The following is a 16,444-nucleotide window of genomic DNA, read 5'->3' as shown; positions in this document are numbered from 1 at the left end:
AGTAAGTAGGGGAGTTTCACTTTAATCATTCAAAATACATATATTACAGCTAGATGAAAGTAATAGTTACAATGATCTGAAATGTTGTCAATACACTTCAATACAATATAAAATGTATTTTGCTGCTTTATTTTTATACTTTCTGTTTGTAAATGCCTATTGCAGGTTATTTTGCCGTTTGACTCCTCCTTTATGTCTTAATTTCTTGGGCTTGACCCACATGGATTCCTCCATCTCTCACCAGAATACACAACCAACTGCTTATACCTCTGTAAGTACGGTCAGCAAGCAGAGTTCTTTAGATTCATTAATTATATGGGATGTTATTACTGAGAAAATTTTTTAATTCAGAAAAGTTCTAAAGCATTTGGTTCTTTTTAAAAATAACTAAATCTGTCTTTTAAAGGCTATATTTATAAGTACTAATGACTGGATGAAAGTGATTTTGCTTTCTTTTATTATAAAAAAGTGTTTTCTGGTTTACATAGGTCATCTAGCTGGTCGTATTAATAGACTTGACCTATAATAATAGGTGAAGTCTATTAATATCTCTGTCTTAAGATATATGATAATATTCAGTAATGCTTACAAAATATTAACTTTCCTTAGAGGGAAATAAGGAAATTAAGATCTAATCAGCATATGACATTGTATTAGTTTAAGTTGTACAACATCATGATTTGAAATATACATATATTGTGAAATGATTACATAGTCAATTTAGTTAACATTCCTCACCTCAGTAGCAGTTTCTTCTCTTGTGATAAGAATTTAAAAATCAGTTCATTTAGTGCTTTATGTATACTTTTTCAAAAGCTCATGTTTATTTATATAACTGGCTATGTGTGAACTTTCTTTTTTTTTTAAATATATTTTATTGATTTTTGTACAGAGTGGAAGGGAGAGAGATAGAGAGTTCGAAACATCAATGAGAGAGAGTCATTGATCAGCTGCCTCTTGCACACCCCCTACTGGGGATATGCCCTCAACCTAGATATATGCCCTTGACCGGAATCGAACCCCGGGGTCCTTCAGTCCCCAAGCCGACGCTCTATTCATTGAGCCAAACCGGTCCCTGCTAGGTGTGAACTTTCTGACAGAAATAATAAAATATCAGGGGTTTACTCTGTACTAATTTAACTTATTTTTTTCTACCTTTTTCCTTGTTTTTAGATTATGGGTTCCATGAAAGTTTTATCCTTCATTGCAGATGGATTCTATATATATTATCCTATGCTGGTGGTCATTCTCTGCATTGCTACTTATTTTAGGTAAGAAACCTAACATGGTTTATTTTCCCACATACTCTTACCCTTACCTGGGTATCCTTTCTTCTTACAACTCTTTTAAATACTTATTGCTTGGGTTCTGGTTGTTGTTTGTCTTATTGTGGCTTTGGGGATACTGGGGACAGTTTAAAGGGATTGTTTGAGTGATGAAGTGAGGTTTTTTTTCCGAAGGTATTTTCAGAAAAAGAGAGGTAGAGTTATTCATTACAAATATTTAGGCTACAAAGTGATAGGATTAATTACAGAGTGTTAACTTGAAGTCCTGGCCTTCGACACTGATAGCCAGGTATCCTGTATAATAAAAGCCCAGCGACCATAACGACAGAGCGACAGAATGCCGTTGGACCAATCCCTATGAGATGCACTGACCACCTCTTGGTCCTTTTCGCAGCCTGCAGGCTCCCATCGCCCAATGAAGAATGGGGACCCAGGGGGAGGTGGCAGGGGATGCTGGCAGCACCAGGCCAAGGTCCCTGCCCCGCTGGTTGCCCTCCACACACAGGACAACACATGATGGGGTTGGGGCTGGTGAGAGGGCAGGAACGGCCAACCTCTTGGTCCCTGGCCCTAGCAGGCAGCCTCCATCACCGATGGCGAACAGAGAATGGGGGTGGGTGGTGGCGGGAGTGCTGGCCAGCTGCCAGCAGCCGGGGAAGATGGCCCCGATTGCATGCTAGGCCTAGGGACCGTACCCAGGCATGATTTTGTGTGCTGTGTCCATTCAGGTGATGGCATCATGTAGCAACGCCCGGTTTCCTCTCCCTAGTGACTAGCCTCCTTGCAGTTTCTTCAGCCCAGGAATACGACTTGCTTTATAGCCAGGCGGCAATATTTACACTTTAAACAAATGTCTGTGGAGGGTTTTCCCATGCCTCATCTCATTTGATCCTCACAAAAGTCCTCGAGTAGGTAGAGAGGAGACTCAGTGGAATCCTTTTTTCTTTTCATTAGCTGGAAAACAGAGATTTAGAAACTTAGAAACTTGACCCAATTGAAAAGAAGTAAGAAATGGTGGACCTTGAAAATGACTTCAGGTTTTCTCACTGACAGAATATAGTCAAACACTGCTGCAGTTAAATATTTTACCCTTTGTTCTCCCTGCATGATCCACAATAATAATCTGCTTCATGTTGATATTTACTGCTGAGAAGTTGGGGTGCTTCACTGAGCTAGAAAAAATTTAGCTAAATCAGAAAGTGGGTCTAATTAAGCAAGTTTATTCTATATCTATAAAAGGCTAAGTTGACTTGTGCATGTGATACATATAAAACTTGCTGGCGCCAATCGCACACGTGTGTTTCCATATGTCATTGTCAATCATGAATTTGGTTGACACTTCTATTATAGAGAAAGGGTGAAAAGCAATATTAAAATATGTCTTCTATTTAATTTCTTTTCAATGTACAGGAATTAGTGCACTGGGCCACTAGTAGCTTATAAAACATGCTCAGTTTACGACCAGTAACGTAAATTGGTCTTAGGGCTGTTCCCACAATTGTTCTTGGGTTTCTAGATGCTTCAGATCTTAACTAGCCCAAAAGGTCAGATGCAGAATGATTTCAATCAGGCAGCACGTGTAAGGCTGGGAAGTACACGGGCTGCTCTTTTCATAGGATTAGCAGAAGTGATAGACAGAGGTAAGACTCAAAAGGAGTCCAAGGACAGGTGTGCTAGCGACCATAACGACAGAGCGACAGAATACCGTTGGACCAATCCCTATGAGATGCACTGTCTGCCCTACTTCCACATGTCAGATGCCCTCATCCTGTACTCTGTCCACCCTCTCCACTGCTTACATGCTCCATGACATACCAGAGGTGCTGCTTTAAAAAAAAATTGTTTTTATTGATGTTAGCTTGCTTTTCTAACAAAAATAAGTTTCATCCCATAACTTTCTACTTAAATCTTCCAATACCATTATAAGGTTATTCAGATATACATATCTACTAACATTAGGATAATGAGTACATGGACAATATTGTGTGAAATAAATTCTCTATTGGGTTTTTAAAAACATCTATAGTGTACCTTTCCATAATTTAAAATAACAGTTAATATGAACTGGTAATAAATCTGTTGTTTTAAGTTTTTGCTGTTAGGTAGAAAAGACTTAAGTTTATACTGTGAAAATCATGTATTAAAGGAAGAAAGCAATCATCCTTTGGCTGTCCAGAACTAAGTTGATTATATGCTTAGTCACTTAGAAAGTTTCTAAAACTATTAATGGAATATTAGAGCTTATGATGAACAGATTATTTCTTCTCAAGTTAGTAGTTATTTTGGTACGAGTAGCATCTCTTCTTACTTTATTAGGTTATGATACATATCAAGTAATAGATGGGTGGGATAGTGCTTTTTCAACTATAAAATCTTAAATATAAAGAATCAGTAGTATTAAAGTTGCTGTTTGAATATAAGAAAGTAATAAATTGTTTTTGTTTAGCATCCTTTTATAATACTTTTCTTAACATATGCTAATGGCCTAACTGACTTTGTTTTCTTAAGAAATCTGGGTATGTGGCATAACTTAAATAAGTGGACTACTGGACGTATAAGCTCCTTAGAAAGGGAAGTGAGTATTTCTTAAAGACAAATGAAACTCTAGTAACTTACTGTGATAATTAATAATAAAGCATAGGGTTGTTTGAGTGTTAGAGCACTAAAAAAAATAGTTTATATAAACAGTTACACTGTGAAATAATGTTTTTTTTTAAAAATATTTTTTTAATTTTATTAGTTTGGGAACTCGTTGTTTGAATCTACTTGGTTTCCAGCAGTTCATGGGAGATAATGATATGACCTCAGACTTAGTTGATGAAGGAAAAGAATTAATCAGGCGAGGTAAGATTTATCTTTTTAAATAAATAGAGGAAGAGTACAAGACTCCAAATACAGAATTAATGTTTGTTAATTTATAATATTTATTCTATCTTGGGAAATTATAAATTAATATTTTTAGCCAAAAACCTACATAAAGTCTTCATAGTAAAAATAATTAGAAAACATAAATGATTTCTCATCTGTCTTTAGGAAATTTTGCAGTAGAAATTATGTAGTATGTCTGCAGCTAAAAAATGCCCTTGTACAGTGGAGTCATTTTCAGGTTTGCTTTGAGAAAGATATGCAAGTTTAGTACATTTGTAAAGCTTATTAATTTAAAAAATCATCAGCTTCAGCCTGAATGGGAATCATTCAGTCCAAGGGTGGATTTTAGAATGTGGTGGATGATCACTACCAACCTATTAGAATACATGGCCCTCTACTGGAATCTAATCTCAAAACTGAATGCATCAAGTTCCCTGATGTTCAGGTGATGGTAGGATAGGAAAAAAGGAAAAACAGAACTTGAGTTTTGGGGCAGTGGTACTCTCCCCACTTGGGTCTGGGCTTTTATGTGATCACTAGTTAAATGTAAGCCAGAATTTGTTTCAGCCCTAAAATAAGCTGGGGTAGTCTTCCATGCCCTCATAGGAAGGAGTGTCTTGTTAATGCAACAGTTCTATTGCTTTTGGCATTAATTAGACTGCATCTGGCAGACCATATCCAGTCCTGGGTAAGACTTTCAAGAGTAAAAATGGTAAACCAGAAGGTATTTAGAGGACAGAATTAAGAGTCTGTAAAGCATATCTTATGGGAAAAAGAAAAAGCACAACCACCAACCACTGAATATATAGCCATCTATATATATAAAAGCCATCTATATATATAAAAGCCAAGTGACTGGAAAGTTGGAACGAGCAGTTGCTTTGACGTGCACTGTGGCCCCAATTGCCCCCCCCCCCCACATCCTGATTAGGGGCAGGGCCTGCTGGACAACTGCCTGTGGCCCCTCCTCCGGGCCAGCCCTGCCCCCGATCACTCCTTCCCCCTCCCCCCAACCTGCCAACCTCCTGCATCCTAGCCCTGATTGTGCCCCAATCAGGGACAGGACCAGCAGCCAACCTCCCCCCAGCCAGCCCAACCAACCCTGATTGGCCTCAATCAGGGCGGGCTGGCCAGACCCCACCCATACATGAATTCATGCACTAGGCCTCTAGAAAGAGAATAAGATTAAAGACTCTTATGCAGGAAGAATTATGAACTTAATTTAAAAGATAGGACATAAAAGAGAAGTTGCAGAGGAGCAAGTTTCCAGTGACCATGGAAAAGAACTTTTTCTCACTGAGACTGGACAGCCTAAAGAGCCATCTCCAGCAAGAGGGAGGTGCTCTCTGTGGAGTTAGGTGATCTCTCAGGCCCTTTCCATCGTAACCTTTTACCTTTGACTTTGTAGTAATTTAAAGGAAATTGGTCTAACCTGATACCTTTACTTAGTTACCCTCCATCTAATTAAGTCATGTTATACCAAATTTGAAATTACTTTTTTTCTCTAGAGAAGAGAAAAAGGCAAAGGCAAGAAGAAGGTGAAAACCGAAGAAGAGTAAGTATGGTACTTATTAAATTGCTGTAACCTAAACATTGATGTGAAATATTAGAAAAAAAAATCATACTGATTCAGAATAATGGGCTAGAGACCAGAGAATAGTTAGAAAAGTCGTAAGATACATTTTAAAAGAAAGGTAATTTTGCTAGTTTCAGATATACATGCTAGGTACCCCGTCAGACATGTTTTAACAAGTCATCAGTGATAAATTCATGTCCAACATCTAGCAGTGTCTTGAATAAGGTAGGTGCTCAGTAAATACTTTCTTATTAAATGAATGAATGCATTCATGCAGTCTTGCTATGAAAGTAATTTTAATCAATTTAAAATTATACACTTCGTAATACGACACTACTTTTATCCTCTCTAATTGTTCTTCAGTCTTCTGTTTGCTGAGGCTAATTAGCCTCCTCCCGGAGAGTGAAAAGGCAAAAAAGGAGAAAACCAGGTCCCAGTCAGGACAGAGTTTCAGCACGTAGGTGTGTCTGTGCTGGAGACGTGAAGGCGGAGACGGGCCGGTTGTCCTCCGTGCTGAGTGTGTGTCCTGAGGAAGGAGACTTATGCTTTCTTTGGGAGTCATGACTAGAACCAGAGTGGAAGTTACTGGCAATGGAGTTCCCTCTGAGAATCTCCATGTTTACTGGGAGTGATCATGCATAGACATCACATGTCACCTAGGAGGAGGGCCGGAAGCATCTGCATGGCCACGTTAGAATGAAGCCCTGCACTGCTCCGGAGGTTGAGTTAGGTGACCACTCACGGCCCTTTCAAATCTCAGAATTGAAAGAGTGGATTCCTAGTTACTATGGTTTTAGTGACGTCCAGACCACACACAATGCCATGGGGAGCCATTATCTAATTATCTTGGCTTACAACTTCAATTTTGCTATCAATTGTGTTTAGAGACTCTAAATTTGTAGTTAATTCAAGGTGAAGAACATTTTGTTAACATCTCATTAGTTATTAGGCATTCTCATAACTTCTACATTGTCAAAGTAAGTTTGTTGTAGGTGTAATATTTTAACATTTTAGATAAGAATTAAATAACACAATAATCATAGCTAGAAAATATATCTATAAATCTCTTCATTTGTAAAAGTTAAGTTTGGAAATTATTAAAATTATATAGAGATAAGAAAAATTATTGACCTATGATTTTTAAAGGCACTATGCTAGTTATACTGATTATGTGATGAATTTCTGATGAAAATAATTAAATTATATTTTCTGCCTGTGAGTGCTTTTGTTATATATTCATCTGTGTTTCTTTCCTAGGAATGGAAAGAACGATATGGGCACAATAGAGAAGATTCCACTAGAAACAGAAATGTTCATATTGATCCAAAAGAGTCAAATTTTTCAGAAATGAGTACGACCCGACGTGAGTAGTTTATTGTCTGCGTGTGTTTTCTTGTGCTTGCCTTCAGTGACTTTCGGTTTTCATCCCCTAGTGTATCGGAGGCAGGGATCCTCAAATGTGCATTCTGGTAGGAGGAGGGGACATCTGGGCTATCGATGAGCAGTTGTAATTGTACTATCCTAATAACAGTGCTTATCCCAGGCGTAGTCTAGGCCAGTGGTCGGCAAACCCATTAGTCCACAGAGCCAAATATCAACAGTACAATGACTGAAATTTCTTTTGAGAGCCAAATTTTTTAAACTTAAACTTCTTCTGACACCACTTCTTCAAAATAGACTTGCCCAGGCCGTGGTATTTTGTGGAAGAGCCACACTCACGGGGCCAAAGAGCCACATGTGTCTTGAGAGCCAGTTTGCCAACCACTAGTCTAGGCAGATACTGATTTCTATTATTTACCTAGATTTTTTTGTTTGTTTCTATTTTCAGAATAGTTTTTATTGATTTCAGAAAGGACAGGAGAGGGAGAGAGATGGAAACATCAGTGATGAGAAACGATCATTGATTGGCTGCCTCCTGCAGGCCCCACACCGGGAATCAAAACTTAACCTCCTGGTTCATAGGTTGATGCTCAATCACTGAGCCATGTCAGCCAAGCTAGATGTTTTTCTTTACTTTTCTGTTGGTAGAGTTAAGCCTCAATTCAGTCATGTTTATAATACTTTACTGACTGGCCCATATATGTCGGGCACTTTCCCAGCTGCTCATAATGTATTGAGGGACTGATGCCAGGCCCGGGACATTTGTCAGTGGGTTGAATAAAGAAACTTCCCCACGTCCTTAATCCTACCCTCTGCTACCACCTGCCCCTGGAAAGGTGGTGGGAAGCCTGTGTTTGTGCAGAACCAGCACTGTCTTTTGGGGGAGAGCTGCGGGAACTCAGCTCAGGTGATGGGAGAAATTCTCTATTGAGAAAGGATTTCTGTGATAAAGAAGTACTTCACTGAGTGTGCACAAGGGAATAGTACTCAGCCAGGTGAAGGTGCTTTAGGCAGAAGGACTAACGAGTGACAGGAGAGAACCTTTGGGGAAATGCAAGTTTTCCTCTGGTTAGAGCCCAAGTATGAGGAGCCTGAGAAGGGGAGGCTACAGAGAGAGTGGGGCCCTAAGAGCAGAGACCCTGAGATACAGAGGAAAGGATGGATTTGAAGGACACTTGGGTTGGAAGGAAGAGGGAAGAGCTAAAGTTTAGTTAAAGCTAGGATTAGAGGGAGGATTTTACAGAAAAACTTGGAAGCTTGCCTACCATGGAATAGCAGCCAGCAGTGGGAGGAGCTGAGAGAGTGGGAGAATGGCTACGAGGCTAAGAGAAGAGATGATGAGCTGAGAGACCTGGCATGTGGTAGGCAACCAGTATTTGCTGAATGAATGAGAGAGAAGATGAAGGGTTGAGTCCAAGATGACAAAAAGGAGAGAGATGATAAAAATGACCTCTATCATAAGTTGTGTTGAAGCTCTTAGGCTGCTCAGAGCTACATTGTGAGAGTTTAGATTGTTAGTGGAGAAAACCCATCCATGCAGGACGGAGGGTTAGTGCTCTAGGTCTGTGCCCACCAGGAGGGAGCCAGTAGTCACATGTGACTGTCCAGCATTTGCAGTGTGCCTGGTGCTCCACGATGAATGAGAATATTTCGGATATATTTGGTTAAATTAAATATATTAAAATTCATTTCCCCTATTTCATTTTACTTCTTTAATGTAGCTTTTTAAATTTACTTCTTTAATGTAATATGGGGCTTGCATTTCATTGGCTGGACATTGCTGCCTTAAACTCTTGCCTATTGGGAAAAGGATTCAGGCCTTTTTCTTTTTTCTTCTTTTTTTTTATTTAATTTACTGGGGTGACATCAGTTAATAAAATTACATAGTTCAGGCCTTTCTTAAAGAGCTGGAGTTGAGGGTTTGTGTTTTTACAACCCCAAGTCAAGTAACACACGATACAATATAAAATAATGTATTGTAGAATTATATAACTGGAACCTATATAATTTTGTTGACCAATGTCACCCCAGTAAATTCAATTAAAAAAAAAAAAAAAGAGCTGGAGGTGAGTTTACCTTAAAGAAAATCTTAGCCAAGAAATGAGATGTAGCAGCCCCTGTAAAACCAACTGAAACTTGATTTCATTATCAATAATTTTACTGCTATGATACTCTTGTTAAATATTAACTCATTCATAGTAATTAAGTCTTCGCACTGTAGTTGCTACTGAGCTTAGATCAGCTTATGATAGAGGTCATTTTTATCTTATCATTCATTTTTGTCATCTTGGACTCAACCCTTCATCTTTTCTCTCATTCATTCAGCAAATACTGGTTGCCTACCTCATTTTTCCTTGTTTTCTATCATATTATTTATCATTTTAATCTGATTATAAGGAACAGTGTAGGTATCATTTTCTAATCCTGCTGTCACAATCAAAATCAAAATCTTTTACAATCTTGACTTTTCTTTCTGTGAGTTCATATACTATAAATAGAAAAAAAGACAATAGAAAAATAAACATGTTCTTTTTTCTTCCTTTGCAGCAGCATCTAAATATACCAGGGCCAATAATAGGACTGAGAGGGACCGAATAGAACTCCTACAAGATGTTGAACCTTTGGATTTTAATGCAGAAGCATTTACTGATGATCCCCTCGAAGCTGAATCAGGAAGGTGAGTTCCAGCTGTGTCATGTTGGCTCTAGCGTGTTGCTGAAATCTTAGTAACATACTGGCCTGATGAGATAAATAAACATAAGGAAAATGTTCATCTTTACTACTGAAAAAGAGCATATGAAGCCCAGCCCGTGTTGCTCAGTGGTTGAGAAGTGACCTATGAAGCAGGAGATCATGGTTTGATTCCTGGGCAAGGCACATGCCCAGGGTTGTGAACTTGATCCCCAGTACGGGGCATGCAGGAGGCAGCTGATCAGTAATCAACATCATTGATGTTTTTCTCTCTCTCCCTCTCCTCTCTGAAATCAATAAAAATATTTTAAAAAGCATATTAAGCAACCTTTGATGCCATTTATGCCTTCTAATGCTTTTCTGTTTTTAAAATTATAGCATCCAGTGCTGGTAACTGAAATCTTAATAAACTGCTAATTGACATTACAAATTGATAATAAGAGAATCTTAACAATGTCTGTCTCTGACAATCTCATTTATGAAATTTATCATATTTAACAACAGCCTCCTCACTATGACTGGGTGTTAGACACTATTCTAAGCACTTTTGTAATGATATTGTATCTTATGGATGTAAATCCAATTGGATTTGAACCCAGAGAGGCTAGGTAACTTACCCAGTGTCACACAGCTTGTAAATGGCAAAGTCAGGTATCCAAACCCCAGGACTCTGGCTACAGACTCTGTGCTTTTAGCCATGATACTATGTGGAAATAGACAAAAACAAAATATCATATGCATGAAGATATTTGCTATACTATTGCCTGTAAATAGCAAATATGTTCTATTTATATTCAACATTCAAGAGTGGTTATAACATGCTTTAAGTTCCACAATCTCTCCCCCCCTTTCCTTGTATATCTCTCAGCCTGTGAGCCATGCATTCTAGGCTCTACACAGATAATTGTAAATTGATTTATAACTAAGTAAATCCCTTTGGGACAATATCCTTGGAAAATAGGTTTCTAATTTCAGCTATTGAATAGATACTACAGTGCTCACAAATTATGTAGCCACTTCCTTTGAATGTGTCCTTGTTTTTCTCTCCTTTATTATTTTTATCTCAGATCATATTTTCCTCCATCTTTCAGGTATCAGCCTGGTGGACGATACCTCTCGATGTCTCGCAGCAAAATATTTGATGATGTTTGAAGTCTGAAAGAATTCATGGATTAACTGACCCAAGTTATATATATATATGAATACCTGTATATTTTAAAATGTACACTGAATTCCCAATGATAAAAAAAAAAAGATACTGAAAATCAGTCACATCTTAGTAATCATAGTCCATTCTCCACTGAATAGAGTATCATGTTTTCTAATAGAATTTATTGCATACCACTCCTGAAGTGTCTGCCTTAGTTTGGAAGTACAGTTAATTCATGGAGGGATTTAGTTCATGATAGAGATCAGTATATGTTGAGAACATGTAGTTCAGTTTGTTTCAGATTATTTATTTTTCAGTAAAGTTGATGTGAAGCTCCAAAGAAGCCCCAAGTCAAACCGTAATATTATACCACTTTATTTTGATTGACATTTTTTCTATTTCTAAAGAATATGTTAACCTTGTATTTCCCAAAGAATTGAAGACCATGATAACCATATTTGCAAAACCCATGTCATAAAACAAGACTTATCTACCCAACATAACGAGGTGTAAAACGTTCTTTTCCAGCTCTGTGTGCGTTTGGTGAGGTCTTTGCATGTACAGTTCAGACTGGACTTCAGCGGCCGTGCTGGTGCCCGCGGCACGTGTGTGTTAATGGGCGAAGTGTAACTCTCCAGTCGTTGGTAGTAACCGGAAGCTGTCAGTGCTTTGCCATGTCTTGTAAAAGATGCTCGTTCCGAGAGAAGTGTCCACCTTTCTTGTTGAGCATGTTGATTTAAGTCTTGATTATTCCGTTAAGGAGAAGCATACACAGTCATGGTAAATGGTGTTGTTTTTTAATTCCCAGAGTCCCACAGAATTCTCTAATTTTTAAAGGTGCCTATTTATGCTTTTTGAAAAAGAAAATCTTGATTATTCAAAGGCAAAAAGTGAATCCATTTTCTGTTATTACTACTAATAACACTTAGATTGTGGCTTTTAGCCAACAGAAAACTATAGGCCTATCTTGGAGATGTTGTGGATTTGGTTCCAGACCACAACAATAAAGTGAATTAGTATTGTTGCTGGTGGAGGGTATTGCCTTTAATTTAGGGGGGGAAAAACACACAAAAAAACCATAACATGTCTAGGATGCAATAAGGCATAGCGCAATAAAATGAGTTATGTCTGTATATTAGAATGGAAATATATAATAACTTGGTTTAAACATGCTAACTAATTGATTTTTTAACCTTTGTGGTTAAGTCAGACAGAGTTAGGTGTTATATTTTAAATCATCACATTACTCACTGAATATAGTGGAGCAAAACATGTTTACAGAGAAGTTTTTATGTCCCTGAAATGTTCACACATCTTAGAGGACCATGATAAGATTCACCTAGTGGTGACGGTACTTGAACCTGCCCACGCAGTCTCAGTTACAAACCTCTTGTCCTGTGGAACTTGTCTTCTGCTCACATTCACTCTTGAGCATTCCAGTTTGAAGATGAATTATATAGTCACTCTAACAATATGATTATATGTTTCTTTAAAATAATCTTTCCTGAAAACATGATTTTTAATTTTAATTTTAGAGTTATCATGTGAATTTGTAAAGACACAGTTCTCTGCAGATACTGAAAGGGGTAGTGTATCATCCTATTTATCTAATTTTATTCAATTTTTATGATTTTTTTAGATTAGCTTCCCTTTAACGTAATTACCAATGGGTAGATTGTACACTCATATAAAGTGTCAATTTGAGATTACACATACACACCCTTTTATTGTGAAGTGTATTTCGAGCAAAATTGGCCAGGAGCAGAGATAATTTAACACTGCTCATAACTTCATGATTGACCATGGAATACCTTGGGCAAGTCATGTAACCTCTTGTTGCCTCAGTTTCTTCATTTGCAAAATGAAGATGATAACTTGCTATTTATCGACTGATCTACCTCACAGCGCTATTGTGAGAGTATTGAGTTGATGTTGATATGGTGGAATTTAAAAAGAAAACAAAATCGGTCATTAGCTGTCCTGTTCTTTCTAGTCTATTTGAAGGTGTAGATGGGAAATGATTATCCCACAGAGGGATCCAGTTTTAATTATTACAGAGAACCCTACAAATTCCCTAAGTGGAAACTTTTGGGAAATTCACCAAAAATCCTCTGAAAATAGTACTGTTTTATTATTTAGTTTTGGGGTTTCTTTGGAATATTTCTCTTAAGTATAATGGTGTTTCTCGCCAGATTTTCTCATAAAACTCATGTCATTATAGAAGCTGCAGAAGAAAACGAGAAGAAATTATCCAATTACTTTTATAACTTATAGTTACCTAAGATAAATTGATAGGAAAATGTAAGGGAATGTACTGCTCTCCTTTATTATTTTTTAAATTATTTTAATAATCAAAATATTCTGCTTCATGAACAAGAGATCCCTTTATGACTTCTGAGTTATTTTCCCAATAATTTTGGTTACCTGATCCAGAGTACTTGGCTTTTGAAGCAGAATTTATCTTACAGGCTTTTCTATATGATCAGGTAGGAAGGTTACCTGGTAAATTTGAGTTCGGAAAGTAATGATTTAATCCCTGAAGACAGTTCATTGCTAGGGACCTAAGTAAGCCACCTTGTATAAAAATCTGTAGTTAAGTACAAAAGAGTTCCTTTTTGAAAAGCTTATTAAAATGTAATGGCATCTACTGTAAAACATTACTACTAAGTTAATATACTTTACACGCACTCTTTTCTTGAAGAGTTACTTCTGGCAATTACCTCTTGAAATCAGACGTCTTTCTTACATAATAATGGATATCTGATTAAATTTTCTATATTATTTTTCTAAATAATTGTTAGGTAAGCATTTAGTAAGCTGGTGATTCAAAGTAATCATTACAGAAAAGAATGAATGATCTACTGATTTCATGAAGCATCTGTAAGTTGCTAATTAAGTTTTGTTACTCTATCAATAATGTGTTGTTACCAATAGAGCATTTTTGTAAAGCTCATTACTAAACTAGGAAATAAGATATAAGCCTAGCTATTAGGATTTGTTCTCTCACCAAATGAATGCAAGGGCTTTGGGATAATTTCATCACGCAAGAGCCCCTCCTTTCACTAGAGCTAAATCAAAACACCCAATGGTTCTTTAGTTATAGAAACAAGTCAGAGAATCTGACAGTCCCAGCCTTTGGGAAGAAATGCCCCCAGTCGGTTTGTTTTGGGAGTCTACTATTTACTAGATTATCAGTTCTTATATTTATGCCTTTTGTGTACCCAAATGAGAGTAAATGCGGATGGGAAAGGCAATGTGTGTCTTCTTAAGTATGTTTCAGCACATGAATGAAGGAATTTCATTAATGTACAATAGCAAACCTCACTCTTTTTACATTTAATAGGTTTAGGGGTGTGGTGGTTACCATTTTAAAGGAAAAATAAACTATGTGATTATAGTTCACACTGATTAGTTTTGAGAGGTTTATGCTTGTGATTTGTATGGACCATGTCTGAAAATCACAAGGATGAATATATTTACACCTCCATTTCCTATCATGGTCAGCCTGATTTTCCTAAGTTTTGTTCTCATTTCCAAAAGATTGGTCCATTAAGATTGATGGGAGCCTTGTTATAATTTCGTTTGTGAATAAAGCAAAAATAATGGCACGTTCCTCTTTTCATATCGATATTCCAAAAGACTTTTGTTTTTGACACAGTCCCTGGGGAGCATTAACTTCTTTCTCCTGAAAATACTTTCTTTTGTGGTTATCTTGATCTCAAATTATTTTTGCACAAAGAGATTTTACTGTGCTTACTGTAAAAAGAATAAAAATAAAAGAGTTCATGTAAAGTGGAATTTCAGATTAGAAACAATACTATTTACCATGGCACACATATGAAGGGTAAAGTTAAAATGTATTAATTTGACTATACAACACATTTAGTGTTCATATAATTGACATAAACCTTATCAACCTCGTCGCTTGGAACTGTATTTCTCAAAAGAATGCTGGCTAGCATCTTCCCTACTTACTACACCAAATTGTAGGGGAGAGACTGTGTATTTATTTTTTAAAAGCAATCCAATGGATTTGTTCTTGTCCATATTTTGAAAACAAGCTTGAGGAATTTTTCTTATTTTAGAAGGTAGGGAACATGTGGACCTGTCTTTTAAATTACTGTAATCTAATATATATTTATAAATTATAGCGTTAAAAAATTCTGATATTGATGTTACTTCCTGGTATTTAATTTTTATAAAGTGTTTTTGTAAGTAACTAATTGTAATATTTCTCTTGTGTAGTTTAAAAAACCTTTCTGACAAAACCTCTTTCCTTAGGGCAATATTCTAAAGTTCAGTAGTTCAGCGTGAATTTGAAATGTTCTCACTTATCTTCAGTCTCTTTTAATATATACAAGTACCCAAGCAAAGTACACCAAAAGCCTAATTTCTGAGTTGCATTAATAAAATATATGCTAATTATCCAATTCAGTGGATTAGATGAAATAAAAGATAAGTCTTTTAAATATGTATCTGATCATAATTTTTCAAAATATTCATTATGTTCATTTTTGGTGCATGATGCCAAATAATCTGAAATCAGCCATTATTGCTTAATATGTAATGACAAATGTTTTTCTGTCTGATCAGTGGATTGTAGATTTCACTATTTTTCTCTGCAGATAATCACTGCATTTTCAAATTGATTTGGAAAAAGCTTGCAAAGTGCTAAGTAAATTCACATATTGGGCCTTATCTATGTATATTTTGACAAACTCATGGACTTGGAATTGCTCTGTAGTATTTTAATTTATTGTGATGTAATGATTTTTTGAAATGTTTAATTGATTAGCTGTTAAAATATAGAAAATTATGTAGCTTTGCATGAAATAAAGTACATTTCTACAAGTTAACTAAGAATTTTGCTAATTGTTTATGCATTTTACACCATGCCATTTTTTAGATTAAATTCTTGTAAGTAGACTGAAGCACTCTTTATTTCTTACAAAACTGTTAACCAGATATTATAAAATAAATTAGAGACCCGGTACACGAAATTCATGCACTGGGGGAGGGTCTCCTCAGCCCAGCCTGCTCCCTTTCACATACTGGGAGCCCCAGGGGATGTCCTAATGAGGGCTTAGGCCCACTCCCCATGGGCCTAAGGGACTCCAGAACCTTCACTATGAAAAAATGACAACTTTCTGAAGGCATTTTCAAGATGTGTCTTTCATAGGATATGACCTTTCTTTCCTTTTTTCTTTTTTTCTTTCTTGTTTCCTTTTTCTTCTTCCTCCTCACCTAAGGATATGTTCCCATTGACTTTTAAAGAATGTGGAAGAGAAAAGTAAAGACAAGAGAAGCATGAATGTGAGAGGAATACTTTGATTGGTTGCCTCCTGCATGGGCTCCAGCCAGGGAGGAGCCTGCAACTTAGGTACATGCCCTTGGTCAGAATCTAACCTGGACCCTGTGGTTGGTAAACCTAGGCCAAACTGCCTGGGGCAGGTTATCACATTTCTTAGCCCTCCAGCAGCAGACTTTCGTTTT

General features: G+C 36.9%; 1 protein-coding gene across 6 annotated transcripts in view; it reads left to right on the top strand.

The window, feature by feature from the left end:
- LMBRD2 (LMBR1 domain containing 2) overlaps window positions 1-15,807 on the top strand; it is a 43,504-nt gene extending 27,697 nt beyond the window's left edge. For 2 of the 6 annotated variants that reach the window (XM_045571501.1, XM_036410804.2), the window contains 7 exons: window positions 166-271; window positions 1,174-1,271; window positions 4,027-4,130; window positions 5,663-5,709; window positions 6,988-7,093; window positions 9,658-9,787; window positions 10,893-15,807. In XM_045571501.1, the coding sequence (XP_045427457.1) occupies window positions 166-271; window positions 1,174-1,271; window positions 4,027-4,130; window positions 5,663-5,709; window positions 6,988-7,093; window positions 9,658-9,787; window positions 10,893-10,953 (652 nt within the window). In that variant the 3' untranslated portion in view covers window positions 10,954-15,807. Of the gene's footprint in view, window positions 1-165; window positions 272-1,173; window positions 1,272-3,794; window positions 3,862-4,026; window positions 4,137-5,662; window positions 5,710-6,987; window positions 7,094-9,657; window positions 9,788-10,892 lie in introns of those variants that run through there. The other 4 variants (XM_036410802.2, XR_004983121.2, XR_004983120.2 and 1 more) reach the window with 4 other exon arrangements.
- Window positions 15,808-16,444: the final 637 nt, after the last annotated feature.

The sequence above is a fragment of the Pipistrellus kuhlii genome, unplaced genomic scaffold, assembly GCF_014108245.1.
Source record: "Pipistrellus kuhlii isolate mPipKuh1 unplaced genomic scaffold, mPipKuh1.p scaffold_m20_p_4, whole genome shotgun sequence".
Classification (NCBI taxonomy): domain Eukaryota; kingdom Metazoa; phylum Chordata; class Mammalia; order Chiroptera; family Vespertilionidae; genus Pipistrellus; species Pipistrellus kuhlii.
Note: the sequence above shows the minus strand (reverse complement) of the source record. Positions and strands in the feature narration are given on the sequence as shown.